The 14,352-nt window shown below is 42.0% G+C and overlaps 1 protein-coding gene across 6 annotated transcripts in view; it reads left to right on the top strand.

The window, feature by feature from the left end:
* Positions 1 to 14,352, top strand: part of CDC14A (cell division cycle 14A) — a 159,437-nt gene that overhangs the window by 18,105 nt on the left and 126,980 nt on the right. For all 6 annotated transcript variants that reach the window (XM_061633833.1, XM_061633831.1, XM_061633832.1 and 3 more), the window contains exons 3-4: positions 2,289 to 2,364; positions 9,131 to 9,223. In XM_061633833.1, the coding sequence (XP_061489817.1) occupies positions 2,289 to 2,364; positions 9,131 to 9,223 (169 nt within the window). The remainder of the gene's footprint in view (positions 1 to 2,288; positions 2,365 to 9,130; positions 9,224 to 14,352) is intronic.

The raw sequence follows: 14,352 nt of genomic DNA, 5'->3' as shown, positions 1-14,352 counted from the left end.
TTGAAAGTAGGATAGCTGTAACGTTAGCAAATGCAGGACTAATCACTATGGTATTCATTTTTGTGTCAAATTATTCTGAAGTAGGGGAATGATATCTATTAACTTTATTATTAACTTTATTTATACCCTGCCGTTTTTCCAAATTGGAACTCACAGCGGCTTCCAGATAAAAAACACATACAATTAAAAAACCTACCAAAGTTAAGAGCATATAATACATAAATGATAAATATAGACAAATATAATTAAAAAGTGTAGACATAATTAAAAATGTAGACAGGTATAATTAAAAAATGACTAATTTAAAATAGCATTAAACTGTTTCTGATAATTAAAAAACTATACTCATAAAATCAGAATAATTAAAAAATAAACAGGCAAGAACAATATAACCTCCTTTTAGGCCTATCCTTAGCAGCCTTCGGAATCAAAGGCTTGTTGAAATAAAAAAGTTTTTACCTGTCGACGAAAGGACTGCAAGGAAGATGCCATTCTTATCTCCTTGGGGAGGGAATTCCAAAGCCTAGGGGCAGCCACCGAGAAGGCCCTATCTCGTATCCTCACTAGTTGCGCTTGTGTGGATGAAGGTATTGAAAGAAGGGCCTCTCCTGAGGATCTCAGGGCCCGGGCAGGCGCATAGAGGGCGATGCGGTCTGACAAATAGCCTGGACCCAAGCCATGTATGGCTTTATAGGTCAGCACCAGCACTTTGAATTGTGTCCGGAAACTGGCAGCCAGTGGAGCTTTTTTAACGGGAGTTGTATGGTCCCTGTAGTCAGCCCCAGTTAACATTCTGGCTGCAGCACATTGTACCAGCTGAAGTTTCCAAGCAGTCTTCAGAGGCAGCCCCACGTAGAGCACGTTACAGTAATCTAAACGGGATGTGACTAAGGCATGTGTCACCGTGGCCAGATCGGACGGGTCAAGGAACGGGCGCAGTTGGCGCACTAATCTCAAATGTGCAAAAGCCCTCCTGGCCACTGCAGAAACCTGGGAATCCAAATTTAAAGCTGAGTCCAGGAGGACACCCAAACTGTGAACCTGTGTCTTCAGGGGGAGTATAACCCCATCCAGCACAGGCTGCATCCCTATTCCCTGATCTGCCTTATGACTGACCAGGAGCACCTCTGTCTTGTCTGGATTAAGCCTCAATTTGTTCACCCTCATCCAATCCACCACTGACGTCAGACACCGGTTTAAAACCAAGACAGCTTCCTTGGAAGAAGGTGGAAAGGAGAAATAGAGTTGGGTGTCATCAGCATACTGGTGGCACCGAACTCCAAACGCCCGAACAACCTCTCCCAGCAGTTTCATGTAGATGTTAAATAACATAGGGGACAAAACTGAACCCTGAGGGACCCCACAGGCCAACGGCCAAGGAGTCGAACAGGAGTTCCCCAATACTGCCTTCTGGGTTCGCCCCTCCAGGAATGACCGGAGCCACTGCAGAACAGTGCCCACAAGTCCCATCCCAGCTAGGCGGTCCAGGAGGATACCATGGTCGATGGTATCAAAAGCCGCTGAGAGGTCCAGCAGAACCAACAGGGACACACTCCCCCTGTCCAGTTCTCTGCGTAGGTCGTCCACCAAGGCGACCAAAGCCGTCTCTGCCCCATACCCAGGCCTGAAACCAGATTGAAATGGATCTAGATACTCCGTTTCATCCAGGAATCTCTGGAGCTGGGAGGCCACCACACACTCTATTACCTTACCCAAGAATCTACACACACACACACCTTGTTTTCTACATGAACACAAATGATGGTGGGGATGTTTCTTGATTCTGAAAAGAAATATATCAATTTGGTTTGTTTTCATCATAATTGTAGAAAAGACTAGATACATTTCATTAGTAATTAAGTTGGGTGTTATCTAGGTTTTAATTGCCAACAATATCAGAGATAACAGTATGTCAGTACAGAATCTCTTATAACTGTGTTGGTCATGTGCATCGTGTAAAATTGTTCATTAACCTTTTACCTGGTCATCAGACATGGCCACTGAATATAACTAAAGATGGTCCTACAACTTTTTCTGTATGGATCAGGCATAATCTTGGTGCTATAATCTCCTAATTGTCTCTTGTCTGTCTCACTGATAGTTATAGAGTAGAATGTAGCATAAATTGTTCCTGTGCTTCTAATTCTTATGCCTCTATGTAGGTTTCAGCAGGATTAGAGTTAGTAAGGGATAGTGATACCTGAATAGTGATAGCTGAAATATTTGACAATTGCTTTCAAAAGAACTAAAAGTACACTTTTTTTACCCTTGGTATATATTTCTTCTAGTTTTTATGCAGATTTTGGACCTTTAAACTTGGCTCTGGTGTATCGATTATGCTGTAAACTAAACAAGAAATTAAAGGTAAGAACACTATATTTTCTCCTAAATATGGGTTTTAATGAAATTTAACAACTGCCATAAGTAACAACTGTTTATGATAATTAACAGAATTCTTGACTTTTCTTCCTGAATAAAGAAATTGAAGATTTATATTACAAAGGACATTTTCATTTGATATAGAGGTTAATTGTAATACGTATAAGAAAACTAAAGAAGTAAAAAACAGATTGAAATCAGAACGACTGATAATACCATACTTATAGATAGATACAGAGCAGCAAACTAAATGGACCTTTGGTCTGAATTTATAGTTGCCAGCCTAATGCCTTGGGGAAAGTTATAAGCAGAGTGTAATATAAATACACATCGTTTCCCCAGCAACTGTTAATCATCAATATACTGCCTCTACACATGGTTGTGACTGTTATGGTTAATCACCATAACATTGGTCTAATCTTTTATCTAAATTTCTCTCCAGAAGTTATTAATTCCCATAAGTTCATTGATTTGTTTCCAAAGATGCTTTCACATGAATGGAAAGCACCTCAACTCGCACAAAGCCTCCTGATTTTTGCTTATCAACCTTACCTACTGCAGCCCCCTTTCCCTCCAAAAGGTGTTCCTGAGGTTTGGTAGAGTAAGATCAGTAAGAAATGTGATGGTAAGGGGCTGCAGTATGATGGGGAAAACAGTAAAAATCAGGAGGCCTGCCTTGCATGAACAGAAGACCACTGTGCTTGCACATAAAGTACCTTTGGATACAAGCCATTATTGAAATAACTCTAAAACCATAGTTCATTATTGCAAGCTTAGTGTTCCACTGGTCTCATGTACTTCCCCACTCCCTTCTTCCAGTTTGGCTGTGAAGAAGAGTTTCCTCACAGTGTCACCTGAACCCAAACAGTGTTTAATCTTAACTAGGGATGGAAGGATCTGTCGATTTTGGTTCTCTGTTGCTCATTTTTCTAATCATAAATTCAGTTCTCTGCACTTCTGCAATTTGCAATTTTTCAAAAAAATCCTCATGAACGTTGTTCAACGTTGTAATGTGAATTTCTCCTAACACATGTTTTTGTATGTATATACATTTTTGCAAGCAATTTATCTTAATATAACATATTTTTGTATGTTGTTTTCACTAATATATTCAATTTTATGTACATTTGCCCCTAATTTATGCATTGTTGTAATCATTCTTCAGTTGGAGAATTGCATTGCAAAATTCAGACACATGCAAATTTTGAAGGACAGCTGTGTTTCAGTACTCATATTGTTTTGGGAAGTGCAGATTGGATACATTCGGCTTTAAATGCAAACTGAACTGAATCTTTCCTCCATCCCTAATCTTAACTATGGTTAGTGGAAACAAACTAACTTCAAATTACTGTTTATGAAGCTGGCTTGTTTTTACAGACTATAGGTAAGATTAACCACAGTTCTTCATAAATGGTTCGGATGACATTCTAAACAGCAGTTAATCTGAAATAGAAGTTTCCAGTCTCCTCCTTGCAGCCACACAAAATGAGGTAAGGAGAGAGCATGGAAAGCCAAAGCTTGGCTGGGCTTGTTCTCATAACGTTAAACTAGGGTTAGCATTACATCGGAATGTAGCCATTGTGTTGTGTGAAAAAGTACTTTGCTCATAAAACTACTGCCCATCAATTTCATTAGGCAGTCCTGAATTCTAATTTTCTGAAAGAAAATATTCACTGCATACACTTGCAGATATGCTCGTAATTTTATAGTATTATGTTATGCCCTTAATCTTTCCCCTTACAGTAAAAGGTTCTTGTGTACACTTGCCACATGAGGAGCCTATATGCCAGGGGCCTGTGTGAAGCATTGCTCAATCTCTGGCAATGTGTCCTGTTGCTTCTCTAAATACCACAGTTTCCTAACATAAATGATGGAGGATCTCAAGCAGTATAAGGAAAGGGGAGAACCTGTGCTAGAAATATGTGTAAAAAAAAATGAAAACCATTTTTAAATGTGTTGCTATTTAAAGCAAATTTGTTCAAAGCAAAGAAGATAAAAGCCACTCTGTACCTTTTTGTGAAGTTGATCACAGTTCTCTGGATGAATTTTTGAATTCCATAGTACAAAGGAAAAGATTCACGTTGCGACTGCTTCCTAGTTTCCCAGTAAATGTGAATGTTCTATAATGAGTGTGTATCTATTTCTTTAATCCTTTTCATCTTTCTAAATTAAGGAAACAAGTATTTTTTAGTATCAATAGTGAATATTCTTTGGAAACAAGCCATATTTGCATGTTTAAACTAAAAACTGAACTTCTCACTTAGTCTTCTCAACTATTTATTTATTTATTTATTTATTCGATTTCTTAGTCGCTCATCTGGCTGGCTACCCAGCCACTCTGAGCGACGTACAAAGCAAAAAACATATAAAACATCAAAAACACCAAACACTAAGCAAGAAAGCTAAACAATAACATAGAGACTAACTCAGTTACAATAAGGCTTCTCATCTGTATAGTCCAAGAAGTGCGCCTTCAGATGGAAACTCGTGATGTGAGTCTTCCCACCCTTGCACAAAGACCGGTGTGAGTGATAGTCCATATGCAAGACCGAAAAACAACACCCCCTCTTGATCTCAGCATCCAACATCCAGTACATTCAGGGGGGGGGGGCGCGGCAAACAAACCCCTTCAAGTCGGACTAACAGGGAAGTTCTCTTCAGAAGCCAACAACAAAGGCATTAAGATGTAAATACTGCCGATATTAAGGGCAAGCAGACAGAGGTCAGATGGTAAGATAGTGGCGGCTGCAGGGGCGCTCCCCCGCCCTCAGCATTCACCGAAAGATCATCGCAACAGCATGGTGTTCCCAGGGACAGGCAGCGGCACCAGACCCGCCAAAAGGCCCCAGCTCCAGCCCGGCTCCATGCGACGGTGGCGGCGCCGGCCCGGTGCAGATGAAAGCACCAAGCTGCATCCCGGTCAGGTACGAGGGAGACGGCATAAAGAGGGGGGAGGCTGCCCCGTATTTCCAATATGTTGTAGCCTCCGACAAGGGGCATTTATATAGAAAATTACCCCATAAAAGCCGTCAGTGGTGGAGCTCCCTCATCCGTAGCTGTTGCACCGCCATTTTAGACTAACTACATAGGCTTAATTACGTTGTTAATTACTGAGACATTCTAGACTAGATGTAATGCTGAACTGGTATTGTGGCGCCCAGCTTATGAAATAACCTTCACCCTAAAATAAGGCAAATGCCAACAGAGCTTTGCTTTTAGCACTTGCTAAATTCTTGCTTATTCTTCCAAGCCTCCAAACAAACCGTGAGAACCATCCAAGAATATACTGTCATGAACTGCTGCCAGTTCACACCAGGACTCAATTCCCAAGCTCAGGGCTATTGATCCTGGCCAGACACAACCCATGCCTCCCTTACCAGGGCTGAGTAAACAAACAACCATGCAAGGTAGGTAGACTGCCACCATCCCTTAAACCTGGTCACCTACTCTGGGCCAAGGGGAAACCCAAAGTGCTAGAAATAGACCTGCCAAGGATTCTAAAAGACAAGAGCCAAAGATACACTCGTCTTGGAGCCTTCAGGCAAAATACCCACATATACAGTAGTCTGTGGTTAATTGGCCAAGGTGCTGGATTCAGAGCCAATTACCCCTGAAATGAACACACACTGGTAAATACGAGATAGCTTTATTACAATAAAACAAAAGTGCAAAAAGTATGGCAGTAAAATAGTTCCTTAAACCAAACACCCCCAGGGGCTAGGTAAAATACAGAGAGAGTTCAAATCACAAACGGAAATAACAAAGCCGTCTAGCCTATTCTATACACACAGTAGAGGTAAACCAGCAGAGTAACATCGTTCCACATCTCCTCAGAGATGTATAGCCTGGATAGCAGATGGAATGTGGAACCCCAATTTCAGGTAGCACCAGCAACACTGGGGAACAAAGACCCAGGGTCTTGGTCCTATTCTTTTGAGGAAATGCCCAGCAACAGCCAGGAATTAATTAGCCAATCAGGGGGCTTTCTGATGATGAAATCTTCTGGAGCTTTCATGCCTAACAGCCACACACTCACCAACCTTCCCAGGCCTGTGGCCTTGAAGTACCAGTCTCTGCTGATAAGGTGTTCTTGCTTAGTGCTTAATTAGCAGTTCTCACAGCCTCTCAGAAGCCCCACTTTAGGCAAGATGTTTTCCTCCACAATCCCTTGCCACAGAACCATTTTAGAAACCAGGCATTCTTTACTTATACCATAGTTTGTTCATGGCTTGTTCTAGTGGTATGTTCAGAGAGAAACCAACCATGAGTGCTGGTTTGCAGGTGTGGCAAAGAAAGGAGGCAATTCTCTGAAAGTAATGGTTAATAATTTGTTAAGGCATACACTTTTGTGAACAGCAGTAAGTGGGACTGTAGTCCACAAAAGCTTATGCTTTAATAAATTGTTAGTCTTTCAGGTGCCACAAGACCCCGTTTTTGCTGCTAGGGACTAACACAGATACCTCTCTGGGCATAAATTGTTTTGAGGTCTTAGTAAAGATTTATATAGGCTAATAAATGGTCAAGAGGTGAATTAGTGAAATTAGAAGCAATATAAAAAGACTATCAGTTCCTAACAACCTGAAGCATCCTTCTCTTTCATGCAGTAATTTTTGAGAGTTGGATGGATTGTGCCCTTACTCTTTGGTTTGCTCTATTAATAAAAGATTATTGAGAAAAGTGAAGAATAACACCACTACACAGTTCTCCTTATTCTAGTTAATATAATAGATATGTCTCATAAAAAAACCTTAAGAACAAGATAGCAGTAGAAGTAATATTAATATAATTAGTTGAAATATGCCAACTTCAGGCTGTAATTTATGAGATTGGCTTGTTTCAACTACCCACAGGTAAGCTTAACCACAGTTTAAACTTCATGTGACACACTAAACTGGTTAATCTAAAATGTAAGCAGCAGCAACCAATCTTCACAGCTGTGTTGGGATGAGAGTAGAGAATGAGAAAGCATGCAAGCCTGGGTCTTGCTAATGCTCATTCTTAAAATGCTAAAAAATATGCTTTGGTTTTACTTCCAGATAAAGCCTATAAATTGATATAAACTATATAATCTTGACTATCTACTGAAAGCTTTGAAATAATAATTTCCAGGTATTAAACACTAGTGAAACAGAATGAATATTAATAAGTAGAACACTATTTCTGTTTCATAATATGTACTCTTCTCATGATCAAGCTGATTGATGTGAATGTAATATTGTGAGCCTCTCCTGAGGGAGGGGCACATTGAAGACACTTTGATCCATGGGGTCCATGGGGATTAGGCCCAAACCTGAGTCACATTTACCATTACAAGTCACCAGAGTGAAGTACGTTTGAGTTTATTGAAGCTTTATCCCTTGCTACAGACTGTCACTCTCTTCTCACAGGTACCACGAGGCTCAATCCCCACACCCAGAGTCACAACAACAAGTCCTTTTCAGGGCATTCTATCCATACTTGCTCTTTTCTGGGTTCCTTGCTAGCAGCAGCTACTGTAGAAGCCCCAAGTTGCTACTGTAGAAGCCCCAAGTTTCTCCTGTCTCCAGGGTCCTTGGCAGGCTGGATCTAGGCACTGTTACCCTTGTAAATCTAGTGGCTTTCCAGTATCCTCTCCTTTCTCAGGGGTATAGGGCTCACGCAGATAGGTCCAGCTGTCCTGTGGCTATCCCCTTTGCCCAATACTCTATGGCTACCCCTATCAGTCCTGCAATATCCTTGCCCCAGAGGGTTTGGGTAGTGAGGGCAGCCTCTTCTCCAAGCTTCCTGTATCTTCTGGTTGACAGACAAAGAAGCTTCAGGAGACCCTTGGGATAGTAGCTACGCAGGTTTCTGCTCCTTCTCCACAAAACCCTCCGCTGGGCTGCTAGCTCTTGACTATTTATGCTCAGCAGCTCCAGGAGACCCTCATTAGCATCAGGCATTCTCAGCTGTCCCTTGCCCCTCCCATCTCCTGGCTTGGCTAATGGAGAGGTTGCCCTGATCCCCACAGAAGTGGATTGAGGCCTTCTTAAAGGAGGCATGCTGTTAAGAGCCCTTTGGCCTGAGGCAATCCCCTGTGGACCTTCACAAATATAATATACAAAACTGAATATAAACAATACCATTGTTAACAAGTTCAGTTATTCATGTCCTGATGTTTTTATCGTGTTGCAAGTAGCACGGTTAATCAGACAGGAACTTGAACTTAAAGGGAATAAATGTGTTTGAAGTTACATGTTCATCTCTGAAGAGGACCAAAGAGTATTGAGCACCTTCAGTAGTGCTTCAGTTGGGGAAGGTAAGGATGGCCTATTGTGGTCAGCTAGGGACAGATGAATCTGTCCATTTTAGTTTCTATCACTTTTTCCTTTTCCAATCTTACATTCAGTTTGCCCATTTCTGCATCATTTTGTGATTTGTTTTAAGTCTGCATGAAAATTTGTGTACATTATTGTGCACACTTCTCATAATATTTTCATATTTCTGCACACTATTTGGAGAACTACATAGCAAAATTCAGAGAAGTGCAAATTGCAAATATGCTTGGTTTCAGATATTGGAATGTGAACCAAACAGCATTCTCCCCCTTGCTTAGTGAAGGAGCAGTGTCTTCATGCTCTTTCTGTCATGATTGTGACCAGGGTGTAAGTTGATTTGAAAGAACTGTCAAGACAGACTTGGGTAAACTGATATAACTCAGCTACCAGTATGTTGTACACTTAATTTTTTGGTCCTGTGTTAACCATCCCTTCATCTTTTTCTTTTTAAACAGTCATTCAGTCTATCAAGAAAAAAAATAGTGTATTATACGAGCTTTGACCAGCGGAAACGAGCAAATGCAGCATTTTTGATGGGTGCATATGCAGTAAGTATCACTTGATGTGTGTAGTATGCCTCTTTCTTGCAGGGATTTGCTGACCTATAATTCTCTGACTAAATATAGATCCTGTAAAGGCTACTATCCCTGTCTTTTCGCTATATCCTTCTATAGTCCAGTATTTAAAAGGTGGGGAGATGTTCCCATTCTGTTTAACATTTATCTCTTTCCTGCTTCTGGCTTTAAGTCAGAATGCTGGGAAAGGAGCTAGAAGAAATAGGTACATTTCATGATAGGCTGTGTTCACACTGTACTACATTATCTATTCTTGTGTCTAGCTTCCTTTCACTATCTTTCCTGGGTTCGGAATCCAGACATGGTGGCTCTAGCAATTGCTCCCTGAGTGTTCAAACTATTTATTCCCATTGTCACTCTTCTTGGACCCAAGGGAACCAGGAAGGGAGATTGTTGTATTGTTTCGTTTTAAGCTGCATGCTCAGTTCTGAATTCTCCTTTCTGAAAGGGCAGTGTGTAGATTATAGTGTTATGGGGCCCAAAGGTATACTGGTGAGACAAGGCTAAAATGTATATGGTTGTGTGATTTAAGAAGCATGTTACTGTTATGATTTGAAACATACATACAATGATGCTTGTAGGATATTATTTATGTACATAGTAATACAAGGTTAAATACGAGGTTTGTAGCAGTATTTTTTGAAATAATGCTCTGTTGGGTAAATGGTAATAAATTGCATTTAGTACTTCTGCTATTTAGAAATGCCATGTAGGGAAACTGTGTGGAAATACCTGTGCCAAAAAAGAAATCCTCTTTCTGCCAAGCACACTGAGGTCATCAACATTACTGTGGGAATATGACCCAGTATTAGTAGCTCATACGTCTTAATCTTCCTGTGTATAGTAATAGAAATAAATTGACCCACTATGGAGCAACTGAGCAAAATGCAGACAAATGAAATAGTAGAGCCTGTTCTAGAGGAACACGACAAGTATTTCAACATCATCTGTGTACTGAGTAATGTCAAACGATACTTCTATGGGAACAGTACTAACATGGAAACCAACAATGGTAGGATAGATACTTCACAATAAGGCAGAGACCAATTGCTGAAGCCACCATGTCTAGACTCCCAGGCTAGGGAAGACAGTGAAAGGAAATTAGATACAAGAATAGATGGCTAGACTATGTAGTTTAGAACTTTTCACCCTCACTTTTTGGTTTTGGCACGGAAACAGCCTTGGTCGTCCTGTATGATGATCTCTGTCGGGAGAGAGACAGGGAGTGTGACTCTGTTGATTCTCCTTGATCTCTCAGCAGCTTTCGATACCATCAACCTTCTGGGAAGACTGGCTGAGTTGGGAGTGGGAGGGACTGCATGGCAGTGGTTCCGCTCCTACTTGGCAGGTGGCCTCCAGAAGGTGGTGCTTGAGGAACATTACTCGGCACCCTGGACTCTCCAGTATGGGGTTCCACAGGGGTCAGTTCTGTCCCCCATGCTGTTCAACATCTACATGAAACCGTTGGGTGCGGTCATCCAGAGCTTTGGAGTGCGTTGCCTTCAGTATGCTGATGACACGCAGCTCTATTTCTCCTTTTCATCTTCTTCATGTGAGGCTGTCAGTGTGCTGAACCAGTGCCTGGCTGCGACAATGGACTGGATGAGGGCTAATAAACTGAGGCTCAATCCAGACAAGACTGAGATGCTGCTAGTGGGTGGTGGTTCTGACCGGATGGTGGATGTCCAACCTGTCCTGGATGGAGTTGCACTCCCCCTGAAGGAGCAGGTTTGTAGCTTGGGGGTTCTCCTAAAACCATCTCTGTCACTTGAGGCTCAGGTAGCTTCAGTGGCACGGAGTGCCTTCTACCAACTTCAGTTGGTGGCCCAGCTACGCCCCTATCTGGACAGGAATAACCTGGCTTCAGTGGTCCATGCTCTGGTAACCTCCAGGTTAGATTACTGCAATGTGCTCTACGTGGGGCTGCCTTTGAAGACAGTTCAGAAAATGCAGCTTGTGCAAAATGCAGCAGCCAGATTGGTAACAGGGACCAGACAGTTTGAACATATAAAACCGATTCTGGCCCGCTTGCATTGGCTGCCTGTATGCTTCCAAGCTCGATTCAAGGTGCTGGCTTTAACCTATAAAGCCTTACACGGCTTAGGACCACAATACCTGATGGAATGCCTCTCTGGACACGAACCCACCCATACACTACGCTCAACATCTAAGGCCCTCCTCCGGGTGCCTATTCCGAGGGAAGCTGGGAGTCTGTCAACAAGGGAGAGAGGGCCTTCCCAGTGGTCGCCCCCAAATTATGGAATGATCTCCTTGATGAGGTGCATCTGGATCATGCAAACTCTGGGAGTATAGACTGCTCCCGTTTTGCTCCTCCCTGATTGTTCTGCTGCTATGCTGTGCCTAGCCGTGGCTTGTCTTGGTGTCTTGTCTGAGCCTAGGCTCATGGTTTAGCTCTCCTCATAAGAGCCTAAGAACCACCTGCTTGATCAGGCCAATGGCCCATCTAGTCCAGCATCCTGTTCTCACAGTGAACTTATGTGAACTAACCACAACCTTCAACCAAGGATAGTGCTATGGTTTATGGCTCAGTTTGTCCAGGAGAGCTGCCGTTCCTGTGCTTTTAATGTTCTATATGCATTTTTTATTCTATCTGTTATTAGACAGTGTGTTGTAGAAATTAGAGCATTTGACTAGGACCAGAGAAGACAAAAGTTCTTATCTTCACACAGCCATGAAGCCCCCTGGGTGACTTTTGGGCACTATCTCTCAATGTGCTGTAATATCAGTCTATCTTTGTGTGTTGGATGTTGGTGGATGAAACTTCTATACATGGCTGCAAGAATGGTATTTTTTTGGGAAATCATAAAAGAACTTCAACTTTCCCAGGAAATCTATGGTGCTTTGAAAATAACTTGCAGTATTAATCTACATATTGGCAAACAGGCCAATGCCTGAGACAAGGAGCACCCAAGATTATCCATTTTATGGAATTGAGGTGGCAGATTAAACATCTTTGATCAAGTCTTTTTGATATCTATATAGATTTGTTCCTACACTGCTATGGGGAATTTCTTCAGCAGGTCAAGTAGTCCCATTTGGTATTTCTCAATGGAGTCCAAAGGTAGTGGTCTATTGAATGTGGGGTTGAGCTAGTGTCTCCTGTTCTGTAATCCAACGATGTCATGATGACCTTGGCATCCCCTCTGTCAGCTTTTCTGGTGACTTATGGTGAAAGTATTCCTAATAATAGTAAGCTTAAAAGCCTGTAAAAAATCTGAGCTCTGTATAGTGCTTAGACAATCACTACCAGCAGTCCAACATTCTAATAGATACAATACAAAAGGGAAAAGGAATGGAGAAGGAAGAGGAAAGCAAGTATTGGAGTAGAGTTCTTTATGCCAGGGAGGCAGCAGCAAGTTCCTGGAGCTTCTCCTTGGCTGGTTGATGGATGGGGCCATGGTTGTCTTTCTCTTGCAGTTATGTTCTTCCTGAGAGGCCTTGGCAGAGCGCAGAGCTTGCTTCCCTTTGGGCCGGCCTCTCACAGCACCCTTGATATTGTAAATATCAAAAACAAACCACCAGGTCAATGTAGAACTGTGTGTGCACATGTACATGCTTGGTGGAGCAGAAAGATAATTCTAGAAATAGGGCAGATACTTCTACTTGACTCTGGTTTGACTGGATAGACTAATAATACTGCTGGCTGAGTTAAGGGTACCACTCTCATGGCCCTTTTTAGCATGGACTAATAGTTTGGTATCTTTTTCTGCGGAAAAGACAGGTGCATGCTCTTAATAGCATTTAAACAGAGTTTAGGCATGGAGATGCAGTCTGTGCTATCATTACTGCCAATGGTGAGGGTAAGGATTCTACAGGGATTCGTACTAGGCACATAACCCATTTAAATGTTGTTTCCCACGTATGGGCTATTGTGCTGTGTGTAATTGTGTTGCTTAAATTCGTTTAAAAGCAGCACCACAGCAGCAGAGAGTAACAGCAGATGTTGAAATGCGAATGTGCCAGTGTGTGCGTACGTTTGCCTAAGAAAGCAGGCTTTTACCCTGCATCAGCATCACTGAGACTTAGTAAAATCAGAAAAGCTACTTTATTTATAGAAATACATTGCAGATAGAAAGGCATACCTAGTTCTAACTAAGTTGGAGGTGTAACGCCCAGGTGCGGGAGTTAGCCTCATGCTTGGAGAGAGCAGAGACAAAGGGATGTCTCCTCTCTCCCGGACAGTCGGAGGACAAAGGAGAGGAAAGGGCGGAAGGAGGAGGGGCAGGTAAGCTTCCCTAAAGACGTAACAGTCTAGCTACAGAAGGAAGTCAGTCAGAGCATCACAGGTAAAGGTAAACAAGCCTATCCATCTGGAGGACCCTGGCTCTATCTCCCTTCTGGAGCTTAAACAAAAGAACAAAACAGGAGTTGCTCTTGCCCCACTTCCAACATGGGCTTAAGTCAAGCTTAGAAGTGAGAGAGGTATCCCCAAAAGCCGAGTAGTCCTCCTCCTGTAGAGCTTTTTCATTTTTCAGGGTACATATTTGTCACGCTTACACGACTCCTTATAATCTGTTGAGCTTTAACATTGTTTCTTAGGATTGTAAACTCCTCTTTGAGGAAAAATAGAATTGCAGCCTCACCTGTCTTGCCAAAATAAGCTCACAACGCCTAAGCTGGCTGGCAGACTTAAAAACAGCCAGTACTTATTATTCATTTATCTTTCTCTTCGTGTGCTAGGTTTACTAAGCATCATGCTATTGTTTGAGAAATAGTTTGTTTCTTGATGTTTGTGTTGTCTGGCACATGACATTTTGAGCATTATTAGTTTAGAGGGTTGTTTTTTTACTGTTCTAATGCTAAAATATTAATGTGTAAAATGAGACTAGGCAAACCAACAGACTAAATTTCTACAAATAGAACTTCTGTTGGTAGCTATGTACTCTAAACAGGAACGCAATGTGGTTTGCATATTTGTCTCTTGAATCCAATTCCCAGACACACATTTTCTCTCATGTTACTTTATCTGTATCATTGTAATATGCTGTACAAATGGAAGGTGAGAGTCCCATGCTTTTTCCCATTTTCTCCTCGCAGTGAACAAGCCATGCTAGTGCTACCTAGTGAGGCTTAATTAACAT

This window comes from Rhineura floridana, chromosome 6 (genome assembly GCF_030035675.1).
Source record: "Rhineura floridana isolate rRhiFlo1 chromosome 6, rRhiFlo1.hap2, whole genome shotgun sequence".
Taxonomy (NCBI): Eukaryota; Metazoa; Chordata; class Lepidosauria; order Squamata; family Rhineuridae; genus Rhineura; species Rhineura floridana.
Note: the sequence above shows the minus strand (reverse complement) of the source record. Positions and strands in the feature narration are given on the sequence as shown.